General features: G+C 38.2%; 1 protein-coding gene across 2 annotated transcripts; it reads right to left on the bottom strand.

Moving 5' to 3' along the window:
- Positions 1-4,141: 4,141 nt before the first annotated feature.
- On the bottom strand, positions 4,142-13,575 carry ORG1 (OBP3-responsive protein 1). Of its 2 annotated transcripts, none has more exons than XM_089158179.1 (14): positions 13,485-13,575; positions 12,875-13,177; positions 12,723-12,766; positions 12,561-12,639; positions 12,290-12,406; positions 11,626-11,808; positions 11,438-11,524; positions 10,540-10,634; positions 10,372-10,459; positions 9,255-9,335; positions 9,090-9,166; positions 7,384-7,519; positions 5,786-5,848; positions 4,142-4,972 (listed from the first exon to the last, which is right to left on the bottom strand). In XM_089158179.1, the coding sequence occupies exons 2-14, from the start codon at positions 13,163-13,165 to the stop codon at positions 4,355-4,357; spliced, it is 1,959 nt and encodes a 652-aa protein (XP_089014305.1). In that variant the 5' UTR covers positions 13,166-13,177; positions 13,485-13,575; the 3' UTR covers positions 4,142-4,354. The 2 variants fall into 2 exon arrangements, with proteins under 2 accessions (XP_089014305.1, XP_089014304.1); XM_089158178.1 differs by lacking the exon at positions 13,485-13,575 and adding an exon at positions 13,303-13,463.
- Between the last annotated feature and the right edge of the window lie 1,374 nt (positions 13,576-14,949).

The raw sequence follows: 14,949 nt of genomic DNA, 5'->3' as shown, positions 1-14,949 counted from the left end.
AAAAAAAGGGAATGAAAAAATGGGGAAGGAGGGATGGATAACGAAAAGTAAAATGAAAATTGGAAAAAGGCACATGAAAGATGGGGTGAAGTAAGAAAAAAGAGGTAAAGCCTAGCAAATCAGGAGAATATCAGCTAAATGGGGTCTGCTACATGGGTCCTTTGCTCTCCAATACCATTCATGTACACCAAAAGAACTTTCAAAATAAAGGTCCATGCATTTCAAGATGAGCTATATAACTATATTAGAAACCATCATTTATGGGGTGGAGTTAGGGAGAAATCTTATCTATATCTCAGTGTCATAACAATGATGATCAATTCAGACAACCTTAATGATAAAAGGAACTAAACATAAATTGTACCTGGGAATAACACAAACTGGGAGCAGCATTAGGATACTATCCAGTGCATGTAGTCACCCTATAAGTATTACATGGGTGTGGGGAATGGGCAAGGGAGATGTCGTCATGCCAAGACTGCAATAACAAACTTATAAATAACCTAGAAAAATAATAAATGATTGACCCAAAACTAGCCAAGTTGAAGACAAAGTTGTCATATAGCAGAATTGTCCAAGAAGTCTCAAAATGGACCCCGTTATTGGAGAAATATGTGGTTATGATCTAGTACAGGATGCCAGATAAGAAGACAAGAAAGCGATGGTAACTTCAAAGCAGAAGTTGCTGTGCTGCCTAGTGGCAGTAAGTGGTACAGAGAATTCAGCCATCATTTAAATACAGTTTAGGCAGGTCAAATAGCATGACCAAGTCATTCCACAAATTATAAACACAAAAAGGCTTGGGGGGGGGGGGGCTCAGGGCTGTGCCTGCAGGACAATTGGGACTAAAACCTTTAGCCAAAGTTCTGTTTGGAGGTCAGGTCTAAAACAATAAGATGAAGAGAAGAGGCCCAATATATTTCAGAACTGGCTGCCCAAGACAATGAGCTTAAGAACAGTCTAGTTTGGCAGCCAGCAAGAAGCCAGCCAAGTTGAAGACAAGTTGGAAAAAGAATGCCCAAATGAAAACAAATGGGCAAGTAAAGAGGCAAATATTGATTTTTTATGATAAAGGGGTACAATATGCTAATTAATGTTCGAAAAGAATGGGCAAAATATAACACTTGGTTGCTTTGGTGGTGTAAGTGCTTATCCACACTTGGGTTGCCTTGCCAACTGGACAACTATAGTTCAGCTGCAATTTCATTCAAGCAATGGTCTATACATTTGCATCTCACTCCCTACTGTTACAGGTCATTATGTTGAGTCATATAATGCACCTATTGTTACACAGTCTCTGTTTGACATAAATCTCATGAGAGAATTTGTATTCACTGCTGTGCTGAAGCACCTCAATCAGTAGGGAAGTCTTCCACAGCCAGTGTATGTCATACATCATGTGAGAACCAACAAAGGGGTTACTGTTGTGTATGGCCAGAAACATTTTGTTGGCAAGATTTCCACTCAATCATTCACTGTCATAATAATTTTCCTACATCCTATCCTTAGTTGTCTTTGCATTGCTACTGTCTGGTGTAGCTGTCTATTTAGGATGTAAGGGGTGAGACTTTTCAAGACAAACAGACACGTCATGTGCTGCTCAAAGCTATACATGCCATCTGTTATAATCGTAAATTGTAAATATCCTTTTGGGATTTCTCTCTCCTTAAAGAGTGGTCTCTGTTCTTACATATCTATCGCCTTACTCAACTCTTTTGTGAGAAATCTGTTGCATCAGGAATAGTAAAGGTCTACTTGCTAGAAGTATTTTTTTACTATTCCATATCTAATCTTGTTTAGACAATATTATTCAACACTTGTGTGAAGGGCATTGCATCTTGAAGACAGCATTTTCTAAGATCATCTGCATCATCTTGTTCTAACAAAATAGAGAAAAGTCATTGTCCTAAGTGATGTTCTTACCCTATTCTTTACATTGTTTTGGTGGATGAGACAAAGGTTGGAATTAACATCAAACTACAGTTATGTAGAACAACCTTGGAATCAAAAGGTTTTAAGATATGTAAAATGAAGACAAAGTATATGGTTTGTAAAGTCAGCAACTCTGGGACAGATAATGAGAAGGTAAGTTGAGAAGAAAGAAATTCAACAAAGTGACCATTGCATTGCAGGTAGCTACAATAAATCATCAGTAAGGTGACACAGAAGAGGATGCGTTCCTAGGATTAGAGTAGGATGAAAAAAGTGGACAGGCACATCCAGGTTGTTGTGTGATTGACAGATTCCTTTAATTTTAAAGGATGAAGTTTATGAGACAATTATAAGACTGTCTATGATGTATAATGTGGAGCATTGGTCTATTAAGAAGCATTAGTATAGGTAAGTGTAGTAGAGATGAGGATGTTGACTTGATGAGTGCTAAAGACAGGAAGGATAAAATAAGGAATGATAATATCACAGTTGGTTTCAAGACAATTCCAAGAAAGTTGTCTGAGGTGGCATCAACATGTTCAATAGAGGCCCTCAGATGCTCCAATTCCAACGAGTGATTTATGATTGAAGGCTCCAAAAGAGCTACAGGTGGGCCTAGGATGACCTTAGGAGTAGTGGTGAGGAAAGACATGCACAGTTTAGCTTTATCTTGAGTATGATGTTGAATATAGCTGATTGGAGAAAAAGGATTGTGCAGCCACATCCCGGTCAGTGTGCATAGGCTTATTTGTCTTTGTGTTCATCTAATTTTCCTTTATCTTTATTATCTTGTCTTTGCTAAGATCCATGTAGCTGTCCCCATTTAGGGATAAGACTCAGTTGTTGTCATTATTCTAGCCATTTCTTCTGATTCTGAACAAAAAGCCATTAATGTTTAATCATAGGACTAGAGTTGGGAGAGTAGTGGGAAGTTATTTAAACCCAAGCAGTAAATTAAACAAAAGGTCAAGTTCAGGAAAAGAAAGGGGGTCAAAAAATATTGTCTACTCATGCCTAGAATTCTTTCAAGCCAAAAGAGAACTGTAAGTAGAAATTAAAAAGGGAAAGATGGGGAGATGGGGAATATAGTTATTGCAAGTTCGTAACAATGTAAAAGATAAGTCAATATATTTACTCATTATTGACTCCCAAGACTCAAACAGTGTTGTTCATTGGCATGATGCTAACTTTAGGCATTTTCAAATGGCTATTCTACACAAATATAGAAAATGTACCTTGTCAAATTGCTTGACTGACCTTTGTACTACTACCTCCTTACATAACTTGATACACCAGCCATGAGCATTTCTCCCTTGGAAAAGTTTCATGCTATAAAATATGTATGAAACTTTGAGATTTGTTCTTCTAAATGTAACTAAATTGAAAACTATGGCAATTAGAAGACTCTTCAGTTACTCGTTTCAATACTATGTAAAAGAAGTAGATTTTGTAGCTGGAGAACTTCCAAATTATCATTTTCTGACTCCTTGAAGTATTCAATAAGGGTGGAAAAATGTTGTACAGTCTAGTAAAAAGGTGAGTAATCAAGAGACCGAAGTAACTCAACAAAATCAAAATGAACAACGAAATCAGACAAGTAAACAATAAAATTAATCAGGATTACTGGTCTTGCAGAAGCATAATGCCATGCCAGAAACTAGAAAAGCTGCAAACCCAGAAACTCTTCTTAGGTAGGAAGCAGCATTTTCTTTTTTGGGTTAAAGTAGAAGTGACATTAAGAAAAGCAAAAATACAGCAGAAATGGAAAACACAATCAGATAACATATAGTGCATTCAAGCGAAAACACAAGAAACTTACTTAGCAAAATTCTTTGACTCTCAGAAAACGTGCAATGGAGAACCCCAAATGCAAGAGACCAGACTCACTTAAAAGCTCCCTTCCTGTTGAATTGAAGAACTCAATCGCATCAACACAGCTTGGCAAATAATTTACTTTCACCCATTACACTGTTAAAAATATACATATCACCATTAAATTTCAAAATAATTGTTATTTAAGCCTAACACCTAAAATGAATTTATTTTGTTGTAAGTTTTTTTTAAAGAAATGACTATACATAACAAAGGTCTATTGAAGGTGTGGAGGGACGGATGTTTAGACCTAAGACCTCCTTGGTCTGCCTTACTCTACATAAGAGAATGTGCTATAGAAAAAAGAAAGAAAAAAAAATCTACAATACTACAAATCTGAATTAACCATCAAATTAACTTTGCACTAACATTCTTTCATCCTCTGTACAATTCCATCAGGAGTCCAGGACTGAAACCAGTCATTGGACTGGATTTCTGAATGCACATCCAATCATTTCCTTTCTGTCTAGGTGACATTTGACAGTACAAAGAAATGATAGAGCCAATATGTGGTTGTCATAAAGAATTCTATTTACAACTTCCTTTCCTTTCATGCACATGATCTAGTGAAAAGCAATGCAGATCCATTCGCTCCACGAAAAACAAGAAGCCTAGAGTCCAAATAGGTCCCACAGACAATCTTGGACACATCAAACATTTCCGGTGGGATCTGTAACTGTATCTCATGAAGTACATTGGTTGCAACATTGATTTCTTGTAGTGATGGATCATCCAAGTTCATCGTCATCTCGACCTCGCCTGAGCCAAGAGTGGCCACTGGAAGGCTTGACGGGAATTCTGCTACTGGGCTTGCCCTCCTCCACTTTCTACTGGACAATTTTTGACCTGATTGAGCCTTAGATGAGCTGGAGCCCCTGGCCTTCTCTTCCTCAAGGTATAGCCGCCTGCCAGCGGTTAGTCTGGCCAAAGAGCACACTTGCAATCTACCAGCTATCCCAGTCTTGTCATGGGGCCAATCTCGCCCAATTATAACACTGAAGCGAACGTCTGAGGTAATAGAGAGGGGAGTGGTCGAATCAGATCGTGCCACAGTAAGGTGAACATCACCAATGAGGACTCTGGAAGAAGGCTGGCGAAGAGTTAACCCAATATGCCTTCCTGTACTGTACAAGAGACGCCATCTTCCTGGTAGGAACTTCAACCAGTTCTGCAGAATCAAAATGAGTATAAATTAGGACAAGTTTTTAGGTAATGAAAACAAAGAGAGGACAACCATTGGTTTTATACTTGTCCTATACCCATTGTTCCAATACAAGGAATTAGTGAATCACCTCCACACCCAAACTCCACAGTATTTAGATTTATCATAATAGGGTTGTGTCATGATTTAGAGTTAATGAGCAATGTAAATGCTCAATTCAGTAGAGCTTCAATCCCCAAAGAATCAGGTTGATTTATAAATCACTGGTTCCATAAGAGGATGGAAGTGATGAAGCACAGGTAATTCCTTCAAGCAAATGAAGTACTTTAACCACAGGGGAACAAGTGATCCTTAAAAATATAGATTGTATCACATTGTATCACTGATTGTCCAAATTCACTGACCAACCTAATCAAAGTGAGAGGAGATTATCATTCATTTTCATACTCTGGAAATTCTGTTTGTTGGTTGCAAATTTCCCTTCTCAGCAGTTGTCAGGGACTCCAGTTACTGACTGACAAGTAAATATTTCCATCCTCATATTGACACAGATGTTAGGAACAACAATATATGTATTTCCTATTTACAGCAGAAGAAAGGCCTATACTGCTTCATTCCAATAAATTATGAAGTCGATGTTTGACAAGAAACACTCTTATGGTAACAGGACAGTAAACACCATCAGATTTCTCTGAACAGGCCTCATTTTAGAAGCTGCAGTTGTACAATTCCAAGCACAGTACAGGAGGATGGACAGTGATTTATAAAAAATAATATAAAAAAATACTTAAAAGAAATCATGTAAAATTAGGAAGTTACCTTAATCTTTGGGTAAGGATTCAACATCTCCATCAATTCAATGAAATAAGCAAGCCTGTTACGCTAAGACCACGGAAACAAAACCATTAAAATACTGAGTGCTCCTTATGTCTTTTCATCTTATTTACTTGTCAAGCTATTTGATGGTCCCAAAGAAGGCACGAATGAAGTGTTACCCCATCCAACAGCTCCCTCACCCCCAACCATTTTCTTTTGGGTGAATAAGAGTTACACAAGAATAGGGGAAGAAGAAAAAGCATTACAAAAGATCAATACAAAGGAAAGCCATACTCATCACTCAAAAAGAGAGGACAAAGAGCTGCAGTGAGAAAAGGGGTAGGACCCAGGAAACAACAGTAAGTATCTTTGTTGTGGATAAACAGTTTGCAGTGGTTCAAAATTTCACCAAACAGACATATCCGATAGGAAACAGATGAAACCCAGAACTAGCATGTTCCACTGAAATTTTCAGTACATAACTTATCTGGGTCTGTCTAAACTGCACAAAGAAACAAGTTACTATGCATGTCCAGTGTGATAGCATAAGGTCAAATGGGAAAAGCAACTGTGCTGAATCCTCCACCTGACTGAACACTAGTATTCATCCAATCTATCAAATTGTTCTAGATGATTGGAAACGATATAAAAAATAGATCAAATTTGCAGGAGGGTGGATTGTGTTCCTCTTACCATGTTGGTGGTAACAATAGTGAGTTAGACCATTTTATTGCATAATTTGACATATACCATTGAGAAACAGGAAATTATTAACCTTAAAGACTTCACAAGGTGTTTGGAAGAATCATGTATCTATTAACTCTGGGTCCTTGGGTTTTATAGCAGTTGTCATTTTCAGGTACCACTTAGATAATACATCCCAAGGATTCTAATAGAAAAGGCAATTTATGACTTCCATAGTACTGATAGAGCAACATGGAAGTATTGGTACACTACAGCAGAAATATATGTACAAGGATGGCTGCGGGGATCAGATTTGGGTTGGGAATCAAAAAGTGTAACAGCTAAACACAACCATTATTCTCGGTTCTGATATCCAATCTAACCCAGAAAGGAGGTTCCATGTTCAAGGTCGGCAAGTTCAATTAAAATGCTCAGATAGAGCTGGTTGCACACCAGGGGTTGGAGCTAACCGCTCAGGGTGAACAATACCCCTCTTCCAGAAAAGAAAAGAAAAAGTTACCAACTGGATTGACATGTCAACTGAAATTACCAGGTAGGCTACTTTAGGTCAGGAATTGTAGATCCAGTGTGTCATTGCTGCATTTGCATTATTACAATAGCCTAACTAGATGCTTCAGCATAACTATATCTAATTTCATTTTCTCCCACCTATATAACCCATCTTGTAGCTGATACCTGACACAGCCTCCACAGTATACATGTGGGTATTAAAAATCTCAGCATAAGTACCTACATTAAGGCTTTGCCAGTGCTTCAAGAAAGGAAATCGATACTAGCAACAAGAAAATTTAAATAACTAATTTCAACAACCCAAAAAATGACAACAGTAGTAAAAAGTGAGCTACTGACAACAAAAATTAGAAATTCATCGGAAAAAGAAAGAACATCCCAATTACCTGATGCCGGACATAAATGTATTCCTCTGTAATTCGAACAGTAGTTGAACCTAGACCCCATCTGATGATGTCCATAGATGCATCTACACGCCATCTTGGTCCACACAAGAAAGGGTGCCTCAGGGAATCTAAACAACTGCTTGTTATCCCAAAACGTGATAATCATTAGAAACATTATTTACAACACAGGAACATAAATACACATGTTGTTTGTATTCTTTAACAATTATGAAATACAAATTAAAATTAAATTTTTTTTTTCAAAAAAATGTCACAATACTAAGATAATAGCCAACAAGTTACAGAAACAACATTATTTTCAGTTTTTCATACTAAGACAACACCCAACATGTAAGAGAAAGAATGCTATATTTTGTTTTACTCAATATCATTCAAATGTTGGAGGGCCTGTCATGATAAGAGGGAAGCCAAGATGAAATCAGAGTAAGAGTGCATAAGAACCAAGGCACCCCTTCCCATTCTCACACAGGTTTGGGGTTCCCTTCCCCCTCTCTCCAACTCCCCCCGTGACCTCACCATTTGGCTTCCATCCCCCACCAAATCCTTTTCCATCTCTTCGGCTTGGAACCTCCTTAGACCCCATACCCCCAAACCACCCTGGCCCCCCTTGGTTTGGTTCAAAGGCTTCATCCCCCGCCACTCCCTTACCCTTTGCAGAGCCCTCAACCTAGCTCTCCCCACCCAAGCATTCCTCTCTAACCGCCACATCCCTATTAACCCAAACTGCATCCTTTGCTGGTCCACTGTGGAAAACCTTGAGCACCTCTTCTTTTGCGGCCCTTTCTTCAAATCTATTTGGGGAAAAGCCCTCTCCTTCATATGGCCCCGTTCGAGACGTTCCTTCGGATTTGGTCGAGATTGGTCTTGGATTTTGAGAAACTTTTCGGGCTCTTCCATTTGCGATTGGATTGGTAAGCTAGTGTTTTGTGCCTTAGTCCATCACCTTTGGTGTGAGCGCAATCTCTAGAGATGGACTTCCAAATCTCGCTCGATTGACCAGATTTGGAATGCCATCTACTTTGACGTTTCATCTAGATTGGTAGCTATCCCCCATCCCCCGGTCAATGATACCCCAAGGAACAGGCTCATTGTTGTCTCCTGGGGGCTTAGTTCTACTCTCCGGTCTTCTTCTTAAAGACCTTGTATTCTCCTTTCTTTTATATAATTATTTATTCATCCAAAAAAAAGGAACCCAGGCACCCCGAGGTTGGACTTGGCTACACAAACGCTCGTACACTTCTATCTATAAACCCAAAGAAATAAAGAATGTTAATTACTTCCTAAAACTTACGACTAACTAAAATAGAAGTCAGGAATGGCGGGTGCGTACTACAAAACCAAGTCGAAAAGATTGAGAAATAGAACTCAATAGAACATTACATATTTTTCCCAAATAAAATAGATTCTCCATATCATACTGAAATAGAACATGGTTGGGACCCAATACATCTTGATTTGGATACCCAATTAGATTTGGGTCCGTCTAAGGCAGTGCTATCTGCATAACTTGAATATCCCAGGATAGCAATGTAGACAGAAATGGTGAGAAATAGGAACATGCACAAGCTCTAATTACAAAAGTGATATTCTATTATGAAATAGTGAAATCTAGAAATAAACAAGCAAAATTGCCTTTTGAAATTGTAAAATCTAGGTTCCAGAGATCAATTTTATCTCAAGTCTACCTCAATCGCTCAGAAGGCTTTGTTGCAAGCAACAAGGATAGAAGATGCCAACCTGCTCCCCAGTTCCTATCAAGTATCTTCACAATAGAAACAAAATGATTATATCTTCAAATACAAATTTGGAAATGGCATTAGAACCTGGGGATTACAAAAGTTGATACTAACTTGCAATCCAGCATTTCCGGAAGGGGAACTCTTACAAAGAATTGGCAATAAAAAGTCACGCAAACATGATGGGTTGTTTCCCTGCACATGACAGAAGACCAGAACTTCAGTACTAAAAGTTAAAAGCAATGAAAAAAACACAACTTGTGGGGACCAAATCTATCCAGATTATTAAATCTATGACAACCATTTCCACCAAATGTCTGTCATGAAAATCCATGAATGATGACTCACCACAATTTCCTACATTAGACTCCAATATATGGTTGAATGATAGGTGTCAAAGTTACAATCTGTATGCAGCCACCCTAAATCCTAAAGTTACACTATCAAATTGTAAACCTAAGCAGGAAAAGAAAAAAGTAAAAAGCCATTGAGCAAACACAAGGAGAGAACTACCAGACAGTTCAAGAACTTTCTGCAAAATAGCCAGTAGGAAAGGGCGAACCTTGTGCCGAAGGCTCCCACACAAGCCAGTAGAATATGATTGCAGGCTGAAAATGATCTTACGGGAAGTGGTGAAGAAAGACATGCATAGTTTAGGTCTTGTATCAAGTATAACCTTTCATAGAGCTGATCATGCAGCTGAACCCAATTAGTTGGGTTATTTGAGTTGTTTTTGGTGTTTCTGTTTCTTTTCTTTGTATTTTGCAATCATTTTATGTTTTTGTGGGATTGCACGGATCCATGGAGCCAACCCCTTCTGTTGGGCTAAGGCTTAGTTGTTGCTGTTAGTTGTTGTAGAGAAGAGACAGAAGATGGCAGAAGAAAGACTTCTGATGTTTAAAAACCCATTTAGCACTCAAATAGTTTGATAAGTAAATTTTCACCATATGTCCAGCATGACAATTTCATTAAACCCACATCAGTGGACAATAAGCTTCACCATTTTAGTTTCATGCAAAGAGATTGAAAAGGCTCATGATATCTCTGCATGTCGTTGATTAATTTGACATGAGTTAAAAGCTTACATCCAGTGATCCCAAAAGCCAAATTTCTGAACTCACAAAATGGTACTATTGCATTTGACAGCAATATGAATAGAGTTAGATCAGTCAGTCATGAAGAAATTCAGTTTAGAAAGATAGATAGTACAACGTCAGATGGTACAATGTACCTTAGTGAGGAAAGATTTGAACTTCATGAATATTAAAGGGTCCATCAGCTCCCGCAGCACCATCTTAGCCATCATAAACCCCACACATCTGAAAAAAACACAAACAAAAGAAATATTTCAAAGAAAATGCACACAAGAATCTGATACACTAACAATTTCCCATCTTACCTCATGTCAAATGCAATCATCATCTTTCGCCTTTCCATATTAGTATTACTTGGAGTATTGTCATAAAAATCAGCAGCGTTTCCTAGGATCCCCACCTATAAATAGTCATACAGATAGAAAAGTAAGGCACAGGTGGCAGGATGAAATCAAACTAGTCCAACAAGAAACTTTCATCTCTTTCATTTATAAACATTAACAAAACTTAAGCTACAATTTTCTATATAATCAAACTGTCTTAATCCTAAATTCCGACCCAGCTCGATCTTAGTCCTTCGTTTACTTGATTTAAATCCTAAATTCCGACCCAGCTCGATCTTAGTCCTTCGTTTACTTGATTTATACTAAATAAGACAACTCGAGTGGCAGCCTAGGATTAGATCTAGCAAGTTCATTGTTTTGTGATTCTTCCAGGGAAGAAGTTTATTTGATTTTGTAACCTAACACAGACGAAGGAAAGCACACATATGAACAGTATTAATTGTTAAACAAAATCGAATTGTTTGAGAAAATTGTTTATCAATTCAAAACATGTTTCCGAGAACCTAATCATTTGTACATAACTGGAGAACTCGGGAGAAGAGAGAGAGAGAGAGAGAGAGGGATGGATATGCATATGTGAACATGCTAAAACATATTTTTAACTCACCTTGAAACAATAGCATTTCCAAGCTAAGAAAAGGAGGAACATGGAATAAAACTAAAGCACCACTTAGATGATAGCAAGTAAATCAACATCTAGCAGTTCACCAGTTGAGGAAGCTTGATTTCTGTTTATACATGATAATAGATTACAAAGCCAAAAAAGCAATGCATCAACTAGCTGCTTTGACCACCCTTAAGTAACATATAGCAACAGCTCTAAATAATTCTAATAAAGGCCAGATGCAATTGAACTCACTTTAATATGTCTATCCACTGGGCTTATATGTATATTCTCTAGCCTTAGCTCAGTATGGGCAAGCCCATTGCTGTGCAAGTAATTCACCTGAAAAAAAGATACACAAGAAAAACACAGTTATCTCAGCGCAGACACTTTATGGTTTTACAGATATTATCTGACTGTTTACAACATAAACTAACACATACTCCAATTAAGAGGTCCCTCATTAATATTCGTATAAGCCGCAATTGTCGAGAAATAGCAGGTCCACCAACAGTATCATCCCCCACCTTTCTAACGGACTCCTCATCCAATGCCAAAGTAGCTTCTAAGGTTGGAAGCCAGTCTGACAATTGAAGCCAATGTCTCAAAGAATAACTACCATGATACTGCATATGGGAAAATTAAATAAATAAATAAAAATAAGAAGCTTTCTCACACCATTGGGCTGTGCTGATGAATTCTTTAGTTTTTCTATATGAAAAGGATAATATTACTCAATTGGATATCACGGCACTGAATGAGAGAGGGAATTCCCCTGCCTCTGTGGCATAAGCAGGGACATAGAGAAAATCTTGCCCCTGATCCCACAAAAGAAAACCCTAAAGAAACATAGAGTGGCCAGTAAGGTAATTCTTACACATAAGCACAACTTTCCTATAATGGACAAATATAATTATCCGACTCATTGAGGAATAATCTTTTCCAAAGGGGCACTGGGTAAGAAACCAACAGGTTTCTACTCTCTTAATGAGCATCATCCATATAATGGAGACAAGGGAACAGTCCCTCTGGTCTTTTAAGGCCATAAAATTGCATTGTTGACATCTCATGGTTTCATTGGCTTTTGCTAATTTTTGAGAGACCTACCCCATGAACCAGGGTAAATGAGCTGCAGTCATCTGTCGTACATGGAGAAACAAAGCCATATACTTGCATTGAATATGAATGATACATAAGCCTGCGCCGAGCTAACTTTTTGAGTACCTGCAAGACAATCGATAACGATGTGAACAAAACAAAAGGAGATAGTCTAATTATCAACCAACACAGTCCAACAATAAGCAATGAGACTTTAGGAGCCATTAAATCCACATGAGGGGGGAAGAAAGAAAAAAAAAACAAAAGGCCATCCATCAACCTCTATGGCTCGCCTCCCTCTACGCTGAGCTTGAGAACTAGTAAGTCGTCGAAGCACAACTTTCTGGTTATACAATGGGCTGCATATACATGATTCCAGCCTCTAAGAAACTCTTCTCTGCCAAAACAAATCAGATATAAAGCAACAGAAATCAAAACTAACCTATGAGGATTCTTCACTATCGCTTCAAGAACCACCTCATCTGCCTGTCATACCTCGAAACATGAAGAATCAGAACAAAAACTTCCACTCTGAAAATCTCGTTACCGTTAAAAAAAAGTTATATGCTATGATCTATGAACAATTCTACGTACCCTACCACCAAGCCCGATACTGACGCAGTCACAGATCGTAAAGTCGGACATTTTAAACTTCGTCACAGCAACCTCCGTGGAGATTGATCCAGCAGCGTGCAAATTTTCTTGAGATTCCGAAGGAAAAACGGCTTTCTCCGTCGAACACCTTACCGCCCAACGCGTTCTCCGATGAGTGCTGCTTAAAAGCGTTCGAGCTGATGGGAGCAGTTTCCTCGACAAATTTCCACTCAAATTCACCAATTCGAAATTCTCCGATCCAAGTATGAATCCAACTCCGCATACCGCCATTAACTACAAACACTGAACAACCAAATCCAAAAATCATATCAATTAATTTAAAATCAAACTAAATATCTACAGAAATCATTTAGTCTCTTCACTCCTCAATTACTATGGGAGAGGAGAACTGGCGGGAGAGTACCAACCAGAAGTACTGTAGCAGGAACGAAGAGCGAATGAAATTAAACTAATTGCTAAAAGCGAATGAAAAAGTTCTGTAGCAGGAACGAAGAGCGAATGAAATTAAACTAATTACTAAAAGCGAATGAAAAATGAGGGGAAATTGGAGGTATGTAACTGTGCGTTAGGGAATAGGAGAGATACATACATATAAGAGAGGAAGAGGGACAAAATGGGAGAGTGTGAGAGTTGCGTGTAAGAGAGCGTTTGAGGTGTTTCTCCATGAGGACTTCGCAAGTCTGCGTCTGCTCGTAGAAAATATCACATTTGGACTTGTTGCTGTTTGATTTCCATGTCATCGCTATCAATCCAGTAGTTGGCCCCACACCTTGAAAATAACTGTTTGGTCTGGAATCTTTGTTTGCTGGAATAAAAGTGGGTGAGAAAATTCTTGAAAAAAAGTATAGATTTCTTACTTTTTCTTAAGATTCCCAAAATGTAGATTTTTTGGTTGCTTGGGGGTGGAAAAATGAGAAACAAATTTTCCTAATTTTGTAGAAAATTTTGGAAAAATAAAATAGTGGGACTCACTACTATCACTTTTCTATAAAACCATTTTCCTTTCTTTTTCTTCTCCTTCGCTCCACTACACATGGGCCTACATATTTTTTTTCTCACCCCACCTTTACAAACAAATGTAGCCTAAGAGTTGTATGATAATTATTCTGGCACACCAATTATGTGACATTTGCCCAGTTTGGTCTCCGAAATCATATATGATAAGTCGGTCTAAAAATAGTGTGTTGGTTCAACAAAAGTGTGTTGAATCGAATATTTTGGCGCAAAATTTTTGTGCCAACAAGAAACTCCAAATTGGAGCTTCTTGGGCACAGAAGCTCTTCTGATAGAAAACGCGAGCACAAGAAGGAAGTTGATGGTAAATTAGGGCATTCGTGTCATTTTGCCATCTTATTTTCAAAAGCCCTAAAACAACATATCTTCAACACTCTCAACTCTCTATCGTCTCTCTCTACTCTGTCGTCTTTCTCAAGCTCTAAACAAGTTAAGATTCGCCTCTCTGTACTTTGCAACCGACGCCTTCTCTGTGCAAGCTATCTGTCTCTACCTTTTATGTCCACGACGCCCAATTTGGCTAATTTGTCACAAAAGCATAAAAAGTTCATTATGTGCCGAATTGGGTAAATTGGCACAGATTCATTGTCATACAACCCAAAAATGTGCCAAGAGTGTTGCCATACAAACCCTCTCTAAAACTACTAACAAGTTCTAGGTGACCTACAAACTTCAGTTCCAATTTTTCGGGCTTTTTGTTTCTTTCTTATATATAATGAGGTGACATGGTTTCTCCACCAAAGCTATAGAATCTGTGTACTCATGTCTCCTTTACATTGTTGCTCTCTTCAATTGTTTCCTGTGTACACACATGATATGGTTTACCTGTGTTCAACAATAACTGGGAAAACTTCCCTCTTGTCAACATTAATGGCCACGGAGGTTTCATGGTTTCACCTTCATCATCATATACTACATGGTTTGAGTCTACAAAGAATAAGGCAAGTAAAATTATAGCTTCAAAACGTCATACAATAACTGTTATTGATGGTGGTACGTAGGGCACGTACATGGTTCTCATTTGACTTAAGTTGGGTCTT

Source organism: Hakea prostrata, chromosome 6 (genome assembly GCF_041222555.1).
Source record: "Hakea prostrata isolate BN-2017 chromosome 6, UWA_Hpros_2, whole genome shotgun sequence".
Taxonomy (NCBI): domain Eukaryota; kingdom Viridiplantae; phylum Streptophyta; class Magnoliopsida; order Proteales; family Proteaceae; genus Hakea; species Hakea prostrata.
The sequence above is the reverse complement of the archived record's forward strand: the minus strand, read 5'-3'. Positions and strand labels throughout refer to the sequence as shown.

Coding starts and splice junctions, on each gene's coding strand:
- ORG1 (XM_089158179.1), bottom strand. CDS start 13,165: ATGGCGGTATGCGGAGTTGGATTCATACTTGGATCGGAGAATTTCGAA. Junction 12,640..12,722: donor ATAGTGAAGAATCCTCATAG/GTTAGTTTTGAT, acceptor ATGTATATGCAG/CCCATTGTATAACCAGAAAG. Junction 9,336..10,371: donor TCAAATCTTTCCTCACTAAG/GTACATTGTACC, acceptor TGTCATGTGCAG/GGAAACAACCCATCATGTTT.